The sequence below is a fragment of the Anarhichas minor genome, unplaced genomic scaffold (genome assembly GCF_050575085.1).
Source record: "Anarhichas minor isolate MPS153535 unplaced genomic scaffold, ASM5057508v1 ptg000033l, whole genome shotgun sequence".
NCBI classification, from domain to species: Eukaryota; Metazoa; Chordata; class Actinopteri; order Perciformes; family Anarhichadidae; genus Anarhichas; species Anarhichas minor.
Genome location: NW_027466479.1, coordinates 11123656 through 11140477, shown reverse-complemented (window position 1 = coordinate 11140477; position 16822 = coordinate 11123656). Strand labels below are relative to the sequence as shown.

Sequence of the window (16822 nt, the reverse complement as noted above, 5' to 3'; positions counted from 1 at the left end):
GGAGGGACAACGCTCTGTTTCGATGATCTATTAATACACATGCATTTCGGACAGGTGTCTCCCCTAAGCAGCCACACTGGTAATAGTCTCTGTTGTTAATCACAGAGCTGTCCCGCTGAAGATTTTAGACACCTGGATCATTGCCATAAACAGGAGTCCATCACTGAGGAGGCCAACAGCGTCAACAGCGACAACATTATGTCAGTCAAATCACTGACATTTTCTCTTATTCTGTACTTTCTTGTTCTTTATTCTCTGGTTTTGCGTTTCTAGTTGTAGAGGAGTGCGTGGACGAAAAGGTAAAGACAGGGAGTAGAGGGGAGACAGAAACAAGGGAGGTGAGCTGAACGAGAAAGGGGGAAAGAGGTGGTAAACGGAGAGGGAAGAGGGAAAGGGAGGTGACATGAAGGAACGAGGAAAAAGGAGGGAGTGAATAAAGGAGGACGGCTGAGGGGAAAAAGGCAAGAAGCGATGAAATAGCACCCCCTATGGTGGCAACAGTCCAAAGCGGTGTCCTACCTCCATATGACAACAGGGGATGAGAGAAATAGCCAGCTAAAAGCCTAATAAAACACTTTATTTAAAAATGTTATAGATAAGGGAGGTATTCATTTCTCATTAAATGTAAACAGTATAGTTTGCAATGGGAATGTACATAAAAAGCATATGATTCTCATTAATTATAGCATCGCTGTGTCTACAATCTTGTGTGGGGGGGCGACTGTGGCTCAGTGGTAGAGCAGAGTTGTCCCTCAATCAGAGGTTTCAGAGGATTGGCGGATCTCTCCCCGGCTAGTCCACATCGATGTGTACGACGAGACGGTCGTGGCTACGGTGTGTGAATGTTGTGTGACTGTTAGTTAGTCGTGACGGGCAGGTGGCACCTTACGTGGTGGTATGAATGTGTGTGAATGATGACATGTAGCGTTAAAGCGCTTTGAGTGATCGGAAGACTAGAAAAGCTATACGAGCAGAGTCCATTTTACCATTTGTGTGAGACACCCTAACCGGCGTACAAACACGTAAATTGTAATGTTGTACACCTTTATGGTTGGAGTTACTGTTACTCGTCTCTACTCTCCTCTGCATAGTCTCCTAATCTGTCTCCCTCCATCTCTAACTCTTTACACTCCCACCTTCATTTTCTCTGTCCTCACTCTTTACCTTAATCTTTTCCTCTCTCTTTGTCTTCCTCCCTCCCTCTCCTCTCCCTCCCTCCCTTTATGTCTACCTTTTTCTCCCTCTGTATTCATAACTCTCCCTTCCCCTCTCTCAGTCTGAAGTGTTTTACTAGCTGCTATCCTCTCTAATAATGTGTGTAGAGCATATACAACTTTTATTATGGGATATAAAATACAACTGTCGTGAAGATTGTCAAGAGCAGAGGGGGGGCTGGGACGTGTTTGGAGCAGCGTATGAGATGAAAGGGTTGACCCAAGGACATCGGCAGGGGCAGGAAGGAGTAAACCGCCATGGCTTGTCATCCTGTGAAAGGTCTTTAAAGCTCCATCCCATAATTGCAGCTTAGATCTCTGGGTTGTAACACGCTTGACTCACTGATGCATTTACTAACACTGATCTATTACAGTGAAACATTTTCACTTTGAAATTTTACAAGCTGAGCTTAAAAAGCCAACATGTGAACATGAAACTGGCATGTGTGTGTATATATATATATATATATATATATATATATATATATATATATATATGTATATATATATATATATATATATATATATATATATATATATATATATATATATATGTATATATATATATATATATATATATATATATATATATATATATATATATATATATATATATATATATATATATGTATATATATATATATATATATATATATATGTATATATATATATATATGTATGTATGTATATATATATATATATAAAGGCCTGTTTCACACTGGTAATATTTACAAACCCTTGCATTAAATAGTTATATTGAAGTGTGAAGTCAGCTTTAACGCCTTACAAACATGAGGTGAGAAATATATATTCTAAGAGTCAACTAAATTCCAGGCTGGGTCTTTATCTCATCTGTAATTCATGCAGTCTAATTAAATTTGAGGTTTCCATAGACTTTCCCCGGGCTTAGATGGTAAAGTTGATTCATTCCGTCATCTCTCTCACTCCGTGGAGCTGGCTCACGGTGACTGCTGAAATGGTCCGTAACTCCCAGCTCCCAGCAAATCAAAACCGGTACTTTTTCCACAATATTACGTTTTCACAAGAGGGATTCACTGAACGTATGCAGGAATTTGACTGCAGTATGCACCGTTAACTTTGCGTAGGGTGCTAATCGGCCAGACAGGAGGAATGATAATTAGCGGTCAGAATTACCCCATGGATGTATTAAAACACAGCACAGAGTCTATAAAGTAGTCTAAAGCACTGGGTTCCTCATCCAGTACCACCTTTATGAGTGTATGCAGGTCTCCTATGCGTGTATAGGAGCTCAGCACAGCAAATTAACTTTAGTGTGATGATACGCCAGAGCTTCAGCTCACTTCCAGGGATTCCTTTCTGTCCTTCTATTTATTTGTTTTTGAAATTTATAGCTCCCTTCTTGTTTCTCTTTTAATTTGTTTGAAAGAAAATTCAAATCAAGGGAATCGCAAATGGACAGAAACTTCTTGTACCACTTCTGGCCTCACTGGTCCACAGTTTGTTTGATATAAGCTGCAGTGAGATGCAGCAGCTAGTGCAGCCACAGCATCTGTTTGCGTGCACGACTTACCGAATGCAGTTTTTGGTATAAACCGCACGCGTTGCAGACGTAGCCTCCATTAGAGTTCTTCCTCCACAACGACGTCTTGGTGGTCAGGCAGTTTGCACAGAAGACCCCGCTGCCTCTGCGTCGCTGCGGATGGAGAAAGACGGACAACATCAGAGCTTGAATGAAGAAACTAAGAAAGCTGCAAAGTCATAGAGAGAAAAGAAGGGGGGGGGGGGGGGACTGAAAAGCGTTGACTTAAGTCTTGATACCTTTTTAATATTCACACCACTGATGTCAGGTCAGCAGAGAGAGAGGAAACAGATTGGCTTGGTGGCAGAGAGATGATGTGCTCTCATTTATCATGCCTAATGGGAAATCCTATTGAGACCATTGTTCTGCTCTACAGTGATTTCCTCTGTATGGAGCAAGGTTAATAAAAACAATGAGATATGCTTAAATGGAAAGAAAATGATCTAGTTGCGTTGAATACCTTGTGTGTGTTTTTAAGTATGTGGCTAGTCGAGTACTGCTCGACAGATGTGATGGACAGAGACGAGTAACGCTTTCACCTTGAAGTGTTCAAGCGTATATATCTGAACTGCAGCACGCACTTTACAGGTAAGTGTTTGACTTTTATTGTTTTAGAGCGTACACACACACACACACACACACACACACACACACACACACACACACACACACACACACACACACACACACACACACACACACACACACACACACACACACACACACACACACACACACACACACCTCTGCAGTTCATGGAGCAGTGGTGCATTAAAAAAAGTAGTGTGTGCAAGGAAGGAGGGTGGGGGTGTGGAGGGTGAAAAGGCCAATTGTCGTGGCAACGTGCTCCATCACAGTAATGAGCCAATCACAACGTTTCTCCATCCCATTAAGTCTCTGGCCCCATTCACCACCTGTATGACCCCGAGAAGACAGCATACCTCATCTTTCTCCTCCATGGCTCTGTCTGTTTCTCTCTCTCTATCTGCCGTCTATCCAACCATCTCTTGCTCTCTGCTTTAATTTATTCATTTATTTTTCTCAGCATTGTTGCCCATCAAATCTTCATTTTCTCATCGATACTCTAAATTATGGTTTAGTTTTAGATTTTGTTGGTCAAGAACTAATTTAAATATCAGTAGAAGAAGAACACCAGCGTGTCATTTTATTTTTCCTTCACTGACCTATGCGTTGATGACGTGTGCTGCTCTGTCTCTGTTTGTGATGTCCGCATTGATAATCCCGCGATGGTTCTACTGAATGTCTGCAGACTGTATGTGCTTATGGGTACGGCTCTCTAAAATCGGCCCCCTGTGTGTCCGTCATATTCCCCCTCTCTCTTTCTTGTATTGTCACTTTTATCTCAATCTGTTTCTCTCTCTCTCTCTCTCTCTCCCTCCATCGTGGACTTTACATCCACTGGGACCTTCTCCTTTCTGGTTTCTTGTTGTTTTATGTTCATGACAGTGCTGAGCGCTAAGCTTTTTTTTTTTTTTCTTGGGCTCAGAGCACCCAGTGTTACAAGTTAAAACCATTTCAACTTTTCACAAAAGTGCGCCGCACTTCAATCGGGCTGTCTGTGGTCTCAAGAGCTTCAGATGGAGCCACTACCAGCACTTCCATTGAGCATCTGTTTCAGGCTGCCAGCTAAAAGCAAAAGAGCCCAGTGGACACAGCACTGTTCAGTTTTCTTGCAATCTGATGCACCGCAAGGATCACAGCACAATTAACCAATACGCATTTCTCCGGGAACACGCACAACACAGAAATGCGTGCAGAAATGCGTGTACATATAGCCTGAGCAATATACATTTAATTAAGAATCAGCACGGCAACTGTGGAAATTGGCAAATGCTACTCATATGTAGTGGTGTAGGAGAATTCACACAACCTTTAAATGTAATAGCAAACGTCAAATGGATTATTTATCCAAAGCTGCGTTGTGCACAAGGAAGTAACAGGAGGTCCCCTCAAAGGAGATGCATCAAAAATAAATGATACGAACATTAAAAAAGCAACGGATCAGGAACAGATCAAACATCCGTACAAGACAGCGTTAAATGATTACACATCAAATTCTAGTGCCAATGAAAAGTGGTTTAATAGCTCTTTTTTGTTTCGTCGACCGTAATTGTAGCTCATAAACAGACATTTACGATGACATCCTTCATATTGTCTGGAATAAGGCTACAAAATCAAACTTTTGGATTGTTAAAAGATTTAATGTGCAAGGAACACCATAGATGTGTTTATTTATCCCGGGAAGACTAAGTCTCTCAGAATGTGTACAATAGAACATCCTGTTTCCAATAATGTTGTATGTAATAAACACCTGAGCTAATATTGGAGTCTTTATGGTACATGTGTTTTCATCCATCTGACATCAGAGCACTTACATCCTCTGCTGTGTGTGTGTGCGTGTGCGTGTGTGTGTGTGTGTGTGCCTATATGTGTATGTTGCACACAACATACGGTCACCACATGTAGAGAGACAGAGCCAGGTGATTGATTGATGTACGTTTCCTGTGTCTGTGTGTGTGTGTGTCTAGTGTTGCAAGCCAAACAGTGCATCTGTCATCAGAATTCAGTTTCCCTCCGAGCACCCAAATCACTCACATATGGCCCCACAGCTGCCCCTCATTGCAACACACACACACACACACACGCACGCACGCACGCACGCACGTACGCACACCTGAAAATATTTGCTTCCCCTGGTTAATGAAGGCATGCAAGATTTGGATGAGAGGCCGCAATCCAAGAAGTGCGCGTGTGTGTTGGGTGCATCTTGGCTCCTCTGAAACCGCGGTACAAGGATAGCAAAGTGTGTGTGTGCATCTTGTGTGTCGGTAGGAGAGGGAGGTTCAAGTGTCAATTACACAGGAAAGTACAGAAATAGCCCCCACCACCTTCCTAAACGCGCGCACGCACGCACGCACGCACGCACGCACACACACACACACACGCACACGCACGCACTAAATCTGGCTCATGATCTTTAACTTCCTTTTCAATCATCAGCTGGTTGGCTTGACATGTGTTGAAATGTGCAAGTCCGCATGCATGCACACACTCGGCTCTATACTTCCACACTTAAACATGGGTTTGCTGTAAGTGGGAGTGCATCTTTTGTGTGGCTTCAAAACTATGCGTGTGTGCTGCTGGGTGTATTGGGGTATATCTACAGTGTGTGTGTGTGTGTGTGTGTGTAAGTGCATGTTCTTTCTGATGGATTACTGATACCTAGCCTCTCCCACTCACCTCAGCCTACAGAGGAGGGCTGCAGGTAATTAGAGCTCAGGGACTTAATGACATCTATTTATCTGCGGCCTATGATACCGTTCAATTAGCACCACCAACAACGCCCTCTGACACACACACACACACACAAAAAAACAAAAACGCATTCATTAGTCAGGAAATTAAAGTCTTTATCAACTTCCTCCTAATCAAGCAAACAAACAAACTTTTAACTTGATGTTTAGATACAAAGTGAGCTTTCTTAAGCAGGAAATGTATTTGAGCAACCAATGTAAACACTGCTGCATTATCCCCAGGCTAGGTGTCCATTTTGAATCTTATTAATAAAAACACACTCATGTGGAATGTCCTTTTTCCTGTGTACTCAAATACGTAGATAACAGACATCAGATCGTTCAATATCCTGCCGAAAAGATGAGTACAACCAATGGGTGTACATCAAAATACAACACTGACAAGTTGACAATATTGGCAGATGTCTTTGTCTCACAATGCTTGAGAAAAGGCCACAGAAATTAAGAATACAATCTACTCAGTGGCAGGCTGCACATTAAACCGCATTTACTGGTTTAATAACTTTCCCAATCAGCTGTAACGCCCAAACTGCTTTAACAGAGAGCCCTTGTTTCCCTTGTGGCAGTAGTAGATTTAACGCAAGAATGCATAAAAGAGGCTCCACGACCCGACTGTTTGTTTGTGAAAATATGCACTTTGAAAATAGGCTACATTTTACATTACATGTTTGTATTCCTCCCTTCCGTGTCTGTGAACAGCTCTAAAACTCTTTTGTTTTTAGCCTTTTATGGGTTGGCACTGCTGCGCAAACTTTCCGTGAAATGGGTTAAAGTGATCGCTATCCTTTAAATTCAAACAGAAGTTACGAGCCGTTTCTCAGTGACTTTTTCGTGACTCATAAAAAGTACTAATAAATTATAAACTTCATTCTGGAGAATCAAGACTTTTATGCAACTTCAAAACAGATGGCGTAACCGCACAGTGGCTGAACCCCTTCAGCTGTGGCTTTGAGTCCACTCCGAGAGTCTCCTGAAGCCATACATTTACAGATGTTGTACAAACTGTTTACACTGCATGGTCTTTCAGATCTTAACGGAGGAGCTGGCCCGAGACAGATAAGCATCCACTGGGTTTAGGTTCTGCAGCTAGAGTCCCTCGCATGTATTTTAGCTTCCATCTGCAACCAATGTGCGGTGGCATCTTTAAACTGCAGTGGTGGTACAGCTTCACTGAAAATAATCTGGCGAGGCAGACTGGTGGCCTACAACGAGAGCAGCCGTGTTTCAAAATGCTTTGTATCCATTTTAAAAAGAACGACATTTTCTATCTCACGGTGTATTCAAATAGTTTGTCGTCAAGGACGGACCAAGTAAGACAGCGTCTCCCGGTACTTTGTGTTTGACCTCACAAGTGGAAGTCCCATTTTGAATTTGAATGCTTTCTATAAGTAGGGTCATATTTTTCTAATGATGCACTCAATATGTGACAAGACATCAATATTTTTTCATCAAATATTCAAATATTAACCGTGGCGTTATGTGGCAAAAATGAAAGAGAAAAAACTGCAGAGAGAGAGAACGTGAGAAAGAGCATAAAATAAACAGACTGAGGCGCCCTGCGGTCTCAAATGAATTCAAAAAGAGGGCTTTCTAAACAAAGTATTTCGAAATGAAATTACATTTAATTCACTTAAAGAGTAAGTCAGCCCTGCTTTAAACGCGCACACACAGAGAGACACACACTTACATTGATAGACGCACTGACTTGCATTAAATCAGCGATTATTTAATCAAGCTAGAAGACTAGCTGGAGGAATTAACTAAATTCCATACTGCCAAATCCAATATCCTATACACTGGATCAGCCACTTGCTCTCTCTCTAACATACACACACACACACGCACGCATACACACACACGCACACAAAAAAAGAAGAAGAAATAGACCCCGTGCAGGGATAGTGTCGGATAAAGATTCACCAATTTATTCCTCCCAACACACACACGCACACGCTGAGAAAGCATCTGGAACCAATCTAACAGAGACCCCCCCCTCCCCCTATAGGTGCTACCAACCATCAACTATTTGTGCGTGTGTGTGTGTGTGTGTGTGGGTCTGTGTACGTGTTACGCATATGGCTGCAGAAGTCCATCTGTGTGGTTAACTCTCAGACTACTGTGTGCATTTAAATTGCCTCCCCTAATAGAATAATTGGGTTTGAGTTGAAGGGATTCTTAATTTATTCTGCTGGTTTATTCTTATTCGACAAAGAGTAACACAACAACTAACAACAAACAAACTAACAAATGATTAAAATAATAACAAACCTGTATGTAACTTGGTTTGAGTAGCAGAGAACACAGGCCGGGTAAAGACCGTTAAAGTCAACATGGAGGAGAAACATTCACGAGAAACTAGTTCAGCAGCAAACCAAAGAAATGCCCTGCCGGTAACTCTCTGAAGGGGTGCGCCCAAACGACTATCCCTCCAGGGATCCATAGACATTGTAAAAAGGATAATGATAACATAACAGGCTGTGGTGTGGTTCTTCTCTCTGAATTAAAACTAAACGTATTCCTGTAAACACTCCCACACATGAAATACTATTTAGAAGTGGTTCCTATTAACCTTTACGTTTACATTCAGCACAAACATCCCACTATCAGCCAATCACACTTAAAAAAAGTATCCTATCACTGAATTCTCAATATTAAAGTTCTGTAGCATGAACACTATATCAAAATGTCATATGTATTTCCACGGCAGTAAAATACTACATTGGCACTTGGCAGAGAGGAAACTGCTGCTGGATGGAAGATGTCCAGTCTGTGTCCTAACACAGCACCTACTGCCCGATCACACCGAGCATGACCTTCAGCTCAGCGTGCGGCTGCCCCTCCACATGCCGCCTGCAGCTCTCCTCTAGCGGTCTGCTCCGGCAGCCCTCGCGCTCCCAGCACAGCGATATCAGTGCAGCACATTCAGCAGTATCTCCCCCTCTCTTTAGAGGCCGCGGTGACAGAACTTCAAGGAAATCAAATTTCGGGACAAAAAAAAATAAATTTCAGCGTTGTCATGGGACCGTTCAGAAAAACCGAGGCTGGCGGTTGGGAGCGATCGCGAGCGAGGCTCGCCGAATAATATCCGTCCTGAGACACCGGCTATACAGAGCGAGCGGCAGCAGAGCAGCAGAGGAGCTGGAAGCTTCTCGTGCCGCGTTAAGATGCTGGATTTGTAGCCATCTACTGCAACAACACTGGCGAGCGTATTGCTCTGCATAAATACAGCACATAGGCGATGAAGATGCAGTTGTGTTTTGACCCTGAAAGGTATACTTTAAACAGCTATAGCTCCCTGGGTACAATACCAAGGAGGGTCAGGGTAAACTCAAATGATCGTTGTGGTTAACACCCGTCACCTCGCTATATGAAAGCATAAATAACTCCTAAATCGCCCGGTGGGGCTGGCCATACAAGCCACGTCCCTACAATCTCTTCTGCCAACATAATCAGGTGTAACGACTCATTCGTCCCTCCTGCCTTTGGCCTCTACGCTGGTGGTATAAGCGGGAGGAAAGTGATGATCGCCTGTCATCGATCGGTGTTGATGGCCGTGCGGACTGTGGTAATGATGACGATGGTAATTTGTGTTACGCTGCTGGCCTGTGACTCTGTATCAGCACCTCGTATCGGTAACTGTCAGTTGTTGGGCCTCTTGGTCTTTCACTTTCATGCAAGTTGCTTCTTACAGCTGCTGCAGAGTCAGTTGCCCACTGGGACAAAATAAAGTAGAAATTGAAACTTGATAAGTGCGTTATGTGCTGGGTCGTGATAACAGCAATAAGAATACTGCAAGTAAACAGATGAAACCGCTCCATAAATAAATAAAAAATAGCGATAGTCTCTGCACAGCGGAGGGGCTGGATAAGGGAGCAGAAGACACCGCAAGCCACATCCTTTGTTACTAATAAGGTACTACAACACACACACACACTCACTCAACTCTGTGTGAGTGTGAAACAGAAGGTGTCAGCTTTCACAACAGCCATGTCATTCGGGATGTGTGTCTATGTGCATGTATGAGTGTGCGTGTGCCAAAGAGTGACGAAAGAGACAAGAGCGGCAGCTGAGTGTCTTAAGAAAAGCGTCAGGAAAACCGGAACAAGACGACGTCACTGTGACACGCACGCTCGCACACACACATCTCTACTCGGCACAAAAGGAGAGTGAGGTCAATGTCTTACCCCTTCGCTCTTCCTCTCTCTTGCACACACACACACACACACACACACACACACACACACACACACACACACACACACACACACACACACACACACACACACACACACACACACACACACACACACACACACACACACACACACACACACACACACACACACACACACACACACACACACACACAGATGTGGGCCACAGTGTGTGGCCCATTTCGCTCCTTTCAACCTCCTTTCAGCCTTTCACTCAGCTATCACTCCTTTCCGGCCCTTTTTCCCCTCAGTCTGCCATGGTCTTTTCAACCCCTCCTGTGTTCAGTGCATACAGTAGTTGCTCCCTTTTGTTGCAGAGCCCTGAGAGTCTCCATTTCTGTGCAGGAAAAGTGCACAACTTTGCGCACAAACACAGACTGGGCCGCGCAGTAAAAGTTTTCATGGATCTTATTTTGATAAACGATCGACTTTACAGTTATGTGTTCTGGGTAAAAGCTGATAACCAGTAAACTGTGAGACAGACAGACAGACAGACAGACAGACAGACAGACAGACAGACAGACAGACAGACAGAGAGAGACAGAGAGAGAAAAGCACATTAGCAAACAGAGAAAAAAGGAAATCGTTGATCTAATTTTGATAAACAGCCTCAATGGTCTCCACCACTGATATCCAGTTACCAAGCAGCTGATTCTTTAAAGCTGAAACTTATCATTTTGATAAGATAGCAAAAGATACACTGCGTGTGTTTTCTTCTTGCTGTGATAGAAGTCTTCCTGATTCAACCTTGGACTCTCTTTGTGCAGCGAGAGAGCGTGCACCACACTGAGGGGAGTGAGAAACAAGAGGGCAAAGCATCAGAGCTCCTTGCTTTCCTTTCATTCGTTCATATATTGGACCTGAAGCAGAAGCAAGACAGCATTCTTTTGCATCTGTGCGGTTTGCGTTTACACTTCCTTCACATTGTGGGGAACACCAAGTGAAAAGGATAGCAAACTGTAAGAAAACGTTTTCTTAATATTTCTGTCTGGAGAGCAGTGACCCACTTCACACTGACCAGTAAAGCGCCATGTCAGAGTAAGTGTGTGAGTGTGTGTGTGTGAGAAGGGGAATGTGTGAGCTCGAGAGCGGCAATGACTGTGTGTCTTTGTGGGAAGGCCCTGCAGGTTGACTTAGACACACTTTGCTGCAAAATGTGCGTGTGTACACACACACACACACACACACACACACACACACACACTCTGGTGTGGAAACCAGGACACTGAAATCTTAACTCCCCCCACTGCCCAAAGGAAAAGAGAGAGAGAGAGAGAGAGAGAGAGAGAAACATACAAAGAGTAAGAGGAGGAGAGAGGGAGTTATCATAATGTGCATCCTTAACACCTGTAGTCTTATCCACTGGTATTAAGTGTCTTATTAACCGTCTTAGACTCTATTTTATTGTCTTTCTGAGAATAGTTCAGTGGGCTGATTCCCACACAAGACAGACCCACATGATCCACTCAGGTACTGGTGAAATCCACACTGCCAGAGCAGTGAGTCCAACGGCTAACCTAAAACACTAAACCGTGCCATTTCATTATGGAAACAGATGGCCTTTTAATGGGGATTTATGAATGGTTGAGAGCTTTAATACCGTTTCCTCACTAAGTAGGGACGTATCTGTATCTCTTATCTGCATCCAACTTAAGTTACCTGACAGATTGGCGATCCACGCCGCACACACACTGCTCTGAATTAAAACAAAAGGAGGAAGTGTGGCGGTTTTCTCGTAGTAAAAATTCTGACCATGGGCTACAAATTTCATGCTCGCATGTCACAACCATAAGAGTGGTTGTGCAGTTTGTCATTAATAATTAAAATCCCACTCCCATTTGCGATCCTGTAACAACAAGATAATGACTGTGAGCCTGAGGACTTCGTGGGAATTCTACATTTCTAATTTCTTGAATATCCTTTTTCAAATAACACAAAGTATTTGTCACGGAACTCACAAATGACCAGGGTTCTGTTTTATATTTGCTGTGCATGCAGAGGCGTTTGGACATCAATGAGCATAATTATCATAATGACCCTCTATTATCTTCCTTTGACAACTGTTTTGGCAAACAGTTGTGATTTGATAATTATATAACCACCGTTAACTGGTGGTTAAGTAAATGATTGTCAGTGTTCGCTAGGAAACAGACCTGTGCTCTACGGAGAGGAAGAGACACGACATGCACATCTATAAATAAGACAGTAAACCTCACATGCTGTAAGCTGACCTGACAGGCAATAAACTGTGGTCGGTAACAAGTTAAAACCAAAATCAGAAAAGACACAAACATGCACAAACACATTTCTCTCCGTTAACGCTGACATGGAAACAACCTGTAGTCTCATTTCCATTTTGGATTGATGGGAACAGCTGTGTCGCTAAATGTTTGCTATTGTTTTGATCCAAACAAGGTAAGGATGCGCACTAACGCGCGCTCAGCGGCAATACGTCTTAACTGCCAAGCGTCCTTGGACAGGAACCGCTTCCCTCCTCGAGGAGAGAAAGAAGGGAAAAGGAGTGAGAAAGAGTGACGGAAAGATGAACAAGAAAATGAGGAGAGAGGAGTGAGAACGCGAACGAGGAGTGTTCAAAAACCAAACTGCATAATGGATGGCACTTTAGAGTATTGCACCTCGAAATGACCTCACACATACCACACGGCACACACTGCCTTGCCAAATTACTTTATCTCCCCAATTAGCCCTCGGGGGGGGACGAGTCGGGAGGGGAGAACAGGAGGCGAGGAGAGCAAAGGGAAAGAATGGGGAATCCACAAGTACGGAAGGGAATCTTCATGCACAACATCACTGCCGTGTTTAATATTTAAAATTCCACAGGGGTCCTAAAAGAAGCTCTTCTTGATAGCTTTTAATTTATGTCTCTACAAAAGCGGAGTGAAATATTGTCTGCACTTTTACAATTTTTTATTAAAAAGAGAGAATTGGAGAGAGATGGTTGAAGGGTTCACGTCTCTGGTGAAGAGGCACATCTTTCTCGGCCTCAGTCCGACGGTAAATTGCGTATTTTTGTTCTGGCTGTAAGTGAGCATGTGCATGTGTGTGTGTGTGTGTGTGTTCGTGTTACTGTCAGAGGGCATGGTAGTGGGAAATGAGCAACACTGAGTGGGCACAAAAGGTCAAGGTGAACACTGAGGAGAGGAAAACACGCACCACAGGAACACACACACACACACTGGGATGTGCACATAATGCTGGACAGTACAAATGCACACAGCCTTTACAGCCCAGGTCCACACACACACACACACACACACACACACACACACACACACACACACACACACACACACACACACACACACACACACACACACACACACACACACACACACACACACACACACACACACACACACACACACACACACACACACACACACACACACACACACACCTGAACAGTGTTGCACACTTACATGCACAGAGACATTCACTGTAAACTGTTATTTAGTCGCCTTAAACCTTTCCACAAACATCCCTTAAAACAAACCAGTCACACTTCTGTCTGCATTATTAATATTTAAGGAGATATTAGCTGCTCCAAAAACAATATTTTCCCTTAAAATATTCAAAGTGTTCAGTCATTAAATCGAGAACACTAAACTTCATATTCATATCTAATAGGCAAAATGGTGTAAAAATAATGATATTTCATAGAAAATAGAAAACACTTTTTTGCTCCAAAGCCCAGTGAGCAGTTCAGCATCTTCAAAGTGCGCCTTGAAATTGAAGCCAAAAGGACAAACGATAAGGCTAGCCCGCTCATTAAGGCCCGCTCATCAACATGCAGAGGCCATACTGGACCCCTAGCAAAACAAATGAACAACACTTCCGCGGCATAATAAGTGCAAAAACAAGCTTCAGCTTGAATGCGAGTGTATAAAATTGAGTTGAATCTTAAAAAAAACAAAAAAGAAAACATGATGAATTCAGCCATCAAATGTCCCCAGAGGGGTTATTGCAATATTTTGAAATTGATGGGAGCAACTGCATCTTCAGATTCAGATATCTTCCTCGCTCCCTGTGTCTGTCTCCTGACGGCTACATCTCCATGTAACCACCGTTTCTCACTCAGTAGTGGAAGCAATTCACATCAAGAGCACCACTGCCAGTTATAAAGGGTGCCTGAAATGAATGCAATGCTGCGACCTTTAACCGTCATTACTGTGGAACTGACGGCGCTGGAGCATTTCGTTGTGTAAGTCTCAATATGACTGCGCACAGCCATCAAAAACCCTTCAGAGTATCGCAGTGCGGTTGACTGTACGCTGACATTACCAGTGTCAGTGATGAGAAAAGTCAGCTTGTTGAGTAGGTGCTGCTTTGTATGATCCACCAGGTTTAGGTGTGTGTGTGTGTATGTATGAAGTATGCTCAGTAAGGATATATATTATTATTTATGGGGAGGGACTTAGAGCTGGTGACACTACTTCACTTGTAAATGAGAGACGGACAGACTCTGGAAATGTTGAACAACCTTGCATATGTGGCACAGAGAATACTGATATGCCATCGCTCACTGACTGTATGAGTTACTTCAAATGTATTTTGGATGTTAACAGACAACCTCATTCCATTTCAAACATTTCTATTTGGGGATAAAAGCACTCGGTGGTTTGGTTTGTAAACTATCAACTTAAGTGGTGTTCTTCAGTTGGTTGATATCGAACTAACGCCAACAGTAGATTTGCCACTGAAGACCAGCCAACGGATTATTTTATGAGATACTGGCGCTGCCATGTTGCAGTGGTGATGCTTTCTCGAGCCACAGTCTGCGCAGCAGTGATTGAGGGGGTGGAGCCGCAGTATCGAGGTCCCGCCCATACACCTACCCAACCCGAATATATTTAATCATAGTTTAGATCTTTCACAGGATAACTGAAAACTTTGACCAGCTGGTGGCGCTGAAGGAAAAAGTCAGGGGTTACTCTGGGCACCATGAATATCTGTACCAAATTAGACTACAATACATCTAATATTTGCAATCGACTGTGAGGTGTTGTCTTCAAATTATTTGTTTTGTGTGACCAACAATCCAATATGCAAAGACACCAAACATTTATGGAGCTGAAACTGGTAAATGTTTGGAACTTTTTGCTTTGTTAATCAAATGTTCTTTTGTGTATACGTTGCACACATCTGCACAGCCATGCGTCCGTGTGTAGGTGCGTGTGTGTGTGTGTGTGCATGTGTGAATTTCAGAGTTCGCTTATGTTTTAATGCAATCACTGAGTGTAGCTCTTTGCTGCTTTGTGTGCAGTTGGTCTTTGTCACCACTGAGGCTCCAGCGATGCTAAGTGGTGTGGCCCGGGGCCCATTTCACATTTTCCACCTTGACAGGCCCTCAGGGTGGAGTTAGAGCCTAACACATCAATATGTCACACACACGCGCACACACACACATTTCTTGCCGTGTTGATGGCCATGCTCTAGCTGTCAAGAGATAGATCAGCTACCCTCGAAGGAGTGTGAGCGCGTGTGTAATCAATGTCTCATCTTCGTTCCATTCGCTCCAGACAGCACCATGTATGATAACCCTCATGTTATCAGAGAGAAATAAATGGTTGCTTAGGGAATATCAGCCGACGTCCCATTCGTGGAGCGTTTTCCCCCCATTGTGCTTCACACAGCCCCTCCATCCACTGAGAGAACAGGATAAACACCAAACGGCGTCATATCTCGCTGCAAAAGCTGGCTAGCACTTTATCAGAGGCCTTAATTGGACATCAAAAGAAGTGTCTTATCACACACACGGCACCCAGGCCCCTGCCAAACAGTCAGATCTATCAACAGGTTTTGAAAGCCGGCCTAGAATCTCGCTCTGCTCCGACACCTCCACAGGCAGTGTGCTAAAGCTACAGTCAAGTACTTTTTTTATTCTGATGGTGGTGATTATTTAAATCACGGATTGATCTCAAGCACCAACAAAACACTCGGACTGTTCAAAGAGGGTAAGGGCAACATTTAACAATTTATTATGTTTGAAATTCAAAGAACCAATAACAACTAGAGGGTGACTCGGACAGTGCAGACCTCCGACAAGGCCAATCCACCCCCCAAAATCAAATGGGTTTCTTCCTCGGCCCATGCGACACACTTCCACCAAGTTTCATGAAAATCGGGGCCCGTAGTATTTTTCCGTAATCCTGCTGACAAACAAAAAAAAACCATAACCTCCTCGGCGGAAGGTAAAAATCCTTGTAATAGAAACGACGACTGAAGAGAACCACAAAGCAGACTTTTTCATTTTCAGTGAGAAATGGGTCACTCAAGGACAAGGAATCTCAATTCTCCCCTCCGTCTATCTCTTCCCCTGCAGAAAGCAATCTGCTCGAGAAAGAAACAGAGAAAGAGAGAACAAGAGGGAAACAGAGAGAGAAACGGGGAAAGAGAGTGAACAAATTACTGCTAGTGAACGAGATTTTGAACTAACAGCTTGATATTACACACACACACACACACCATCATCATTCA

The 16822-nt window shown here is 43.4% G+C and overlaps 1 protein-coding gene across 2 annotated transcripts in view; it reads right to left on the bottom strand.

Annotated features, from left to right (window-relative positions):
• The window catches only part of trps1 (trichorhinophalangeal syndrome I), a 106712-nt gene that overhangs the window by 8094 nt on the left and 81796 nt on the right, over positions 1-16822 (bottom strand). For both annotated transcript variants that reach the window (XM_076105909.1, XM_076105908.1), the window contains exon 10: positions 2767-2889. In XM_076105909.1, coding sequence (XP_075962024.1) covers positions 2767-2889 — 123 coding nt within the window. The remainder of the gene's footprint in view (positions 1-2766; positions 2890-16822) is intronic.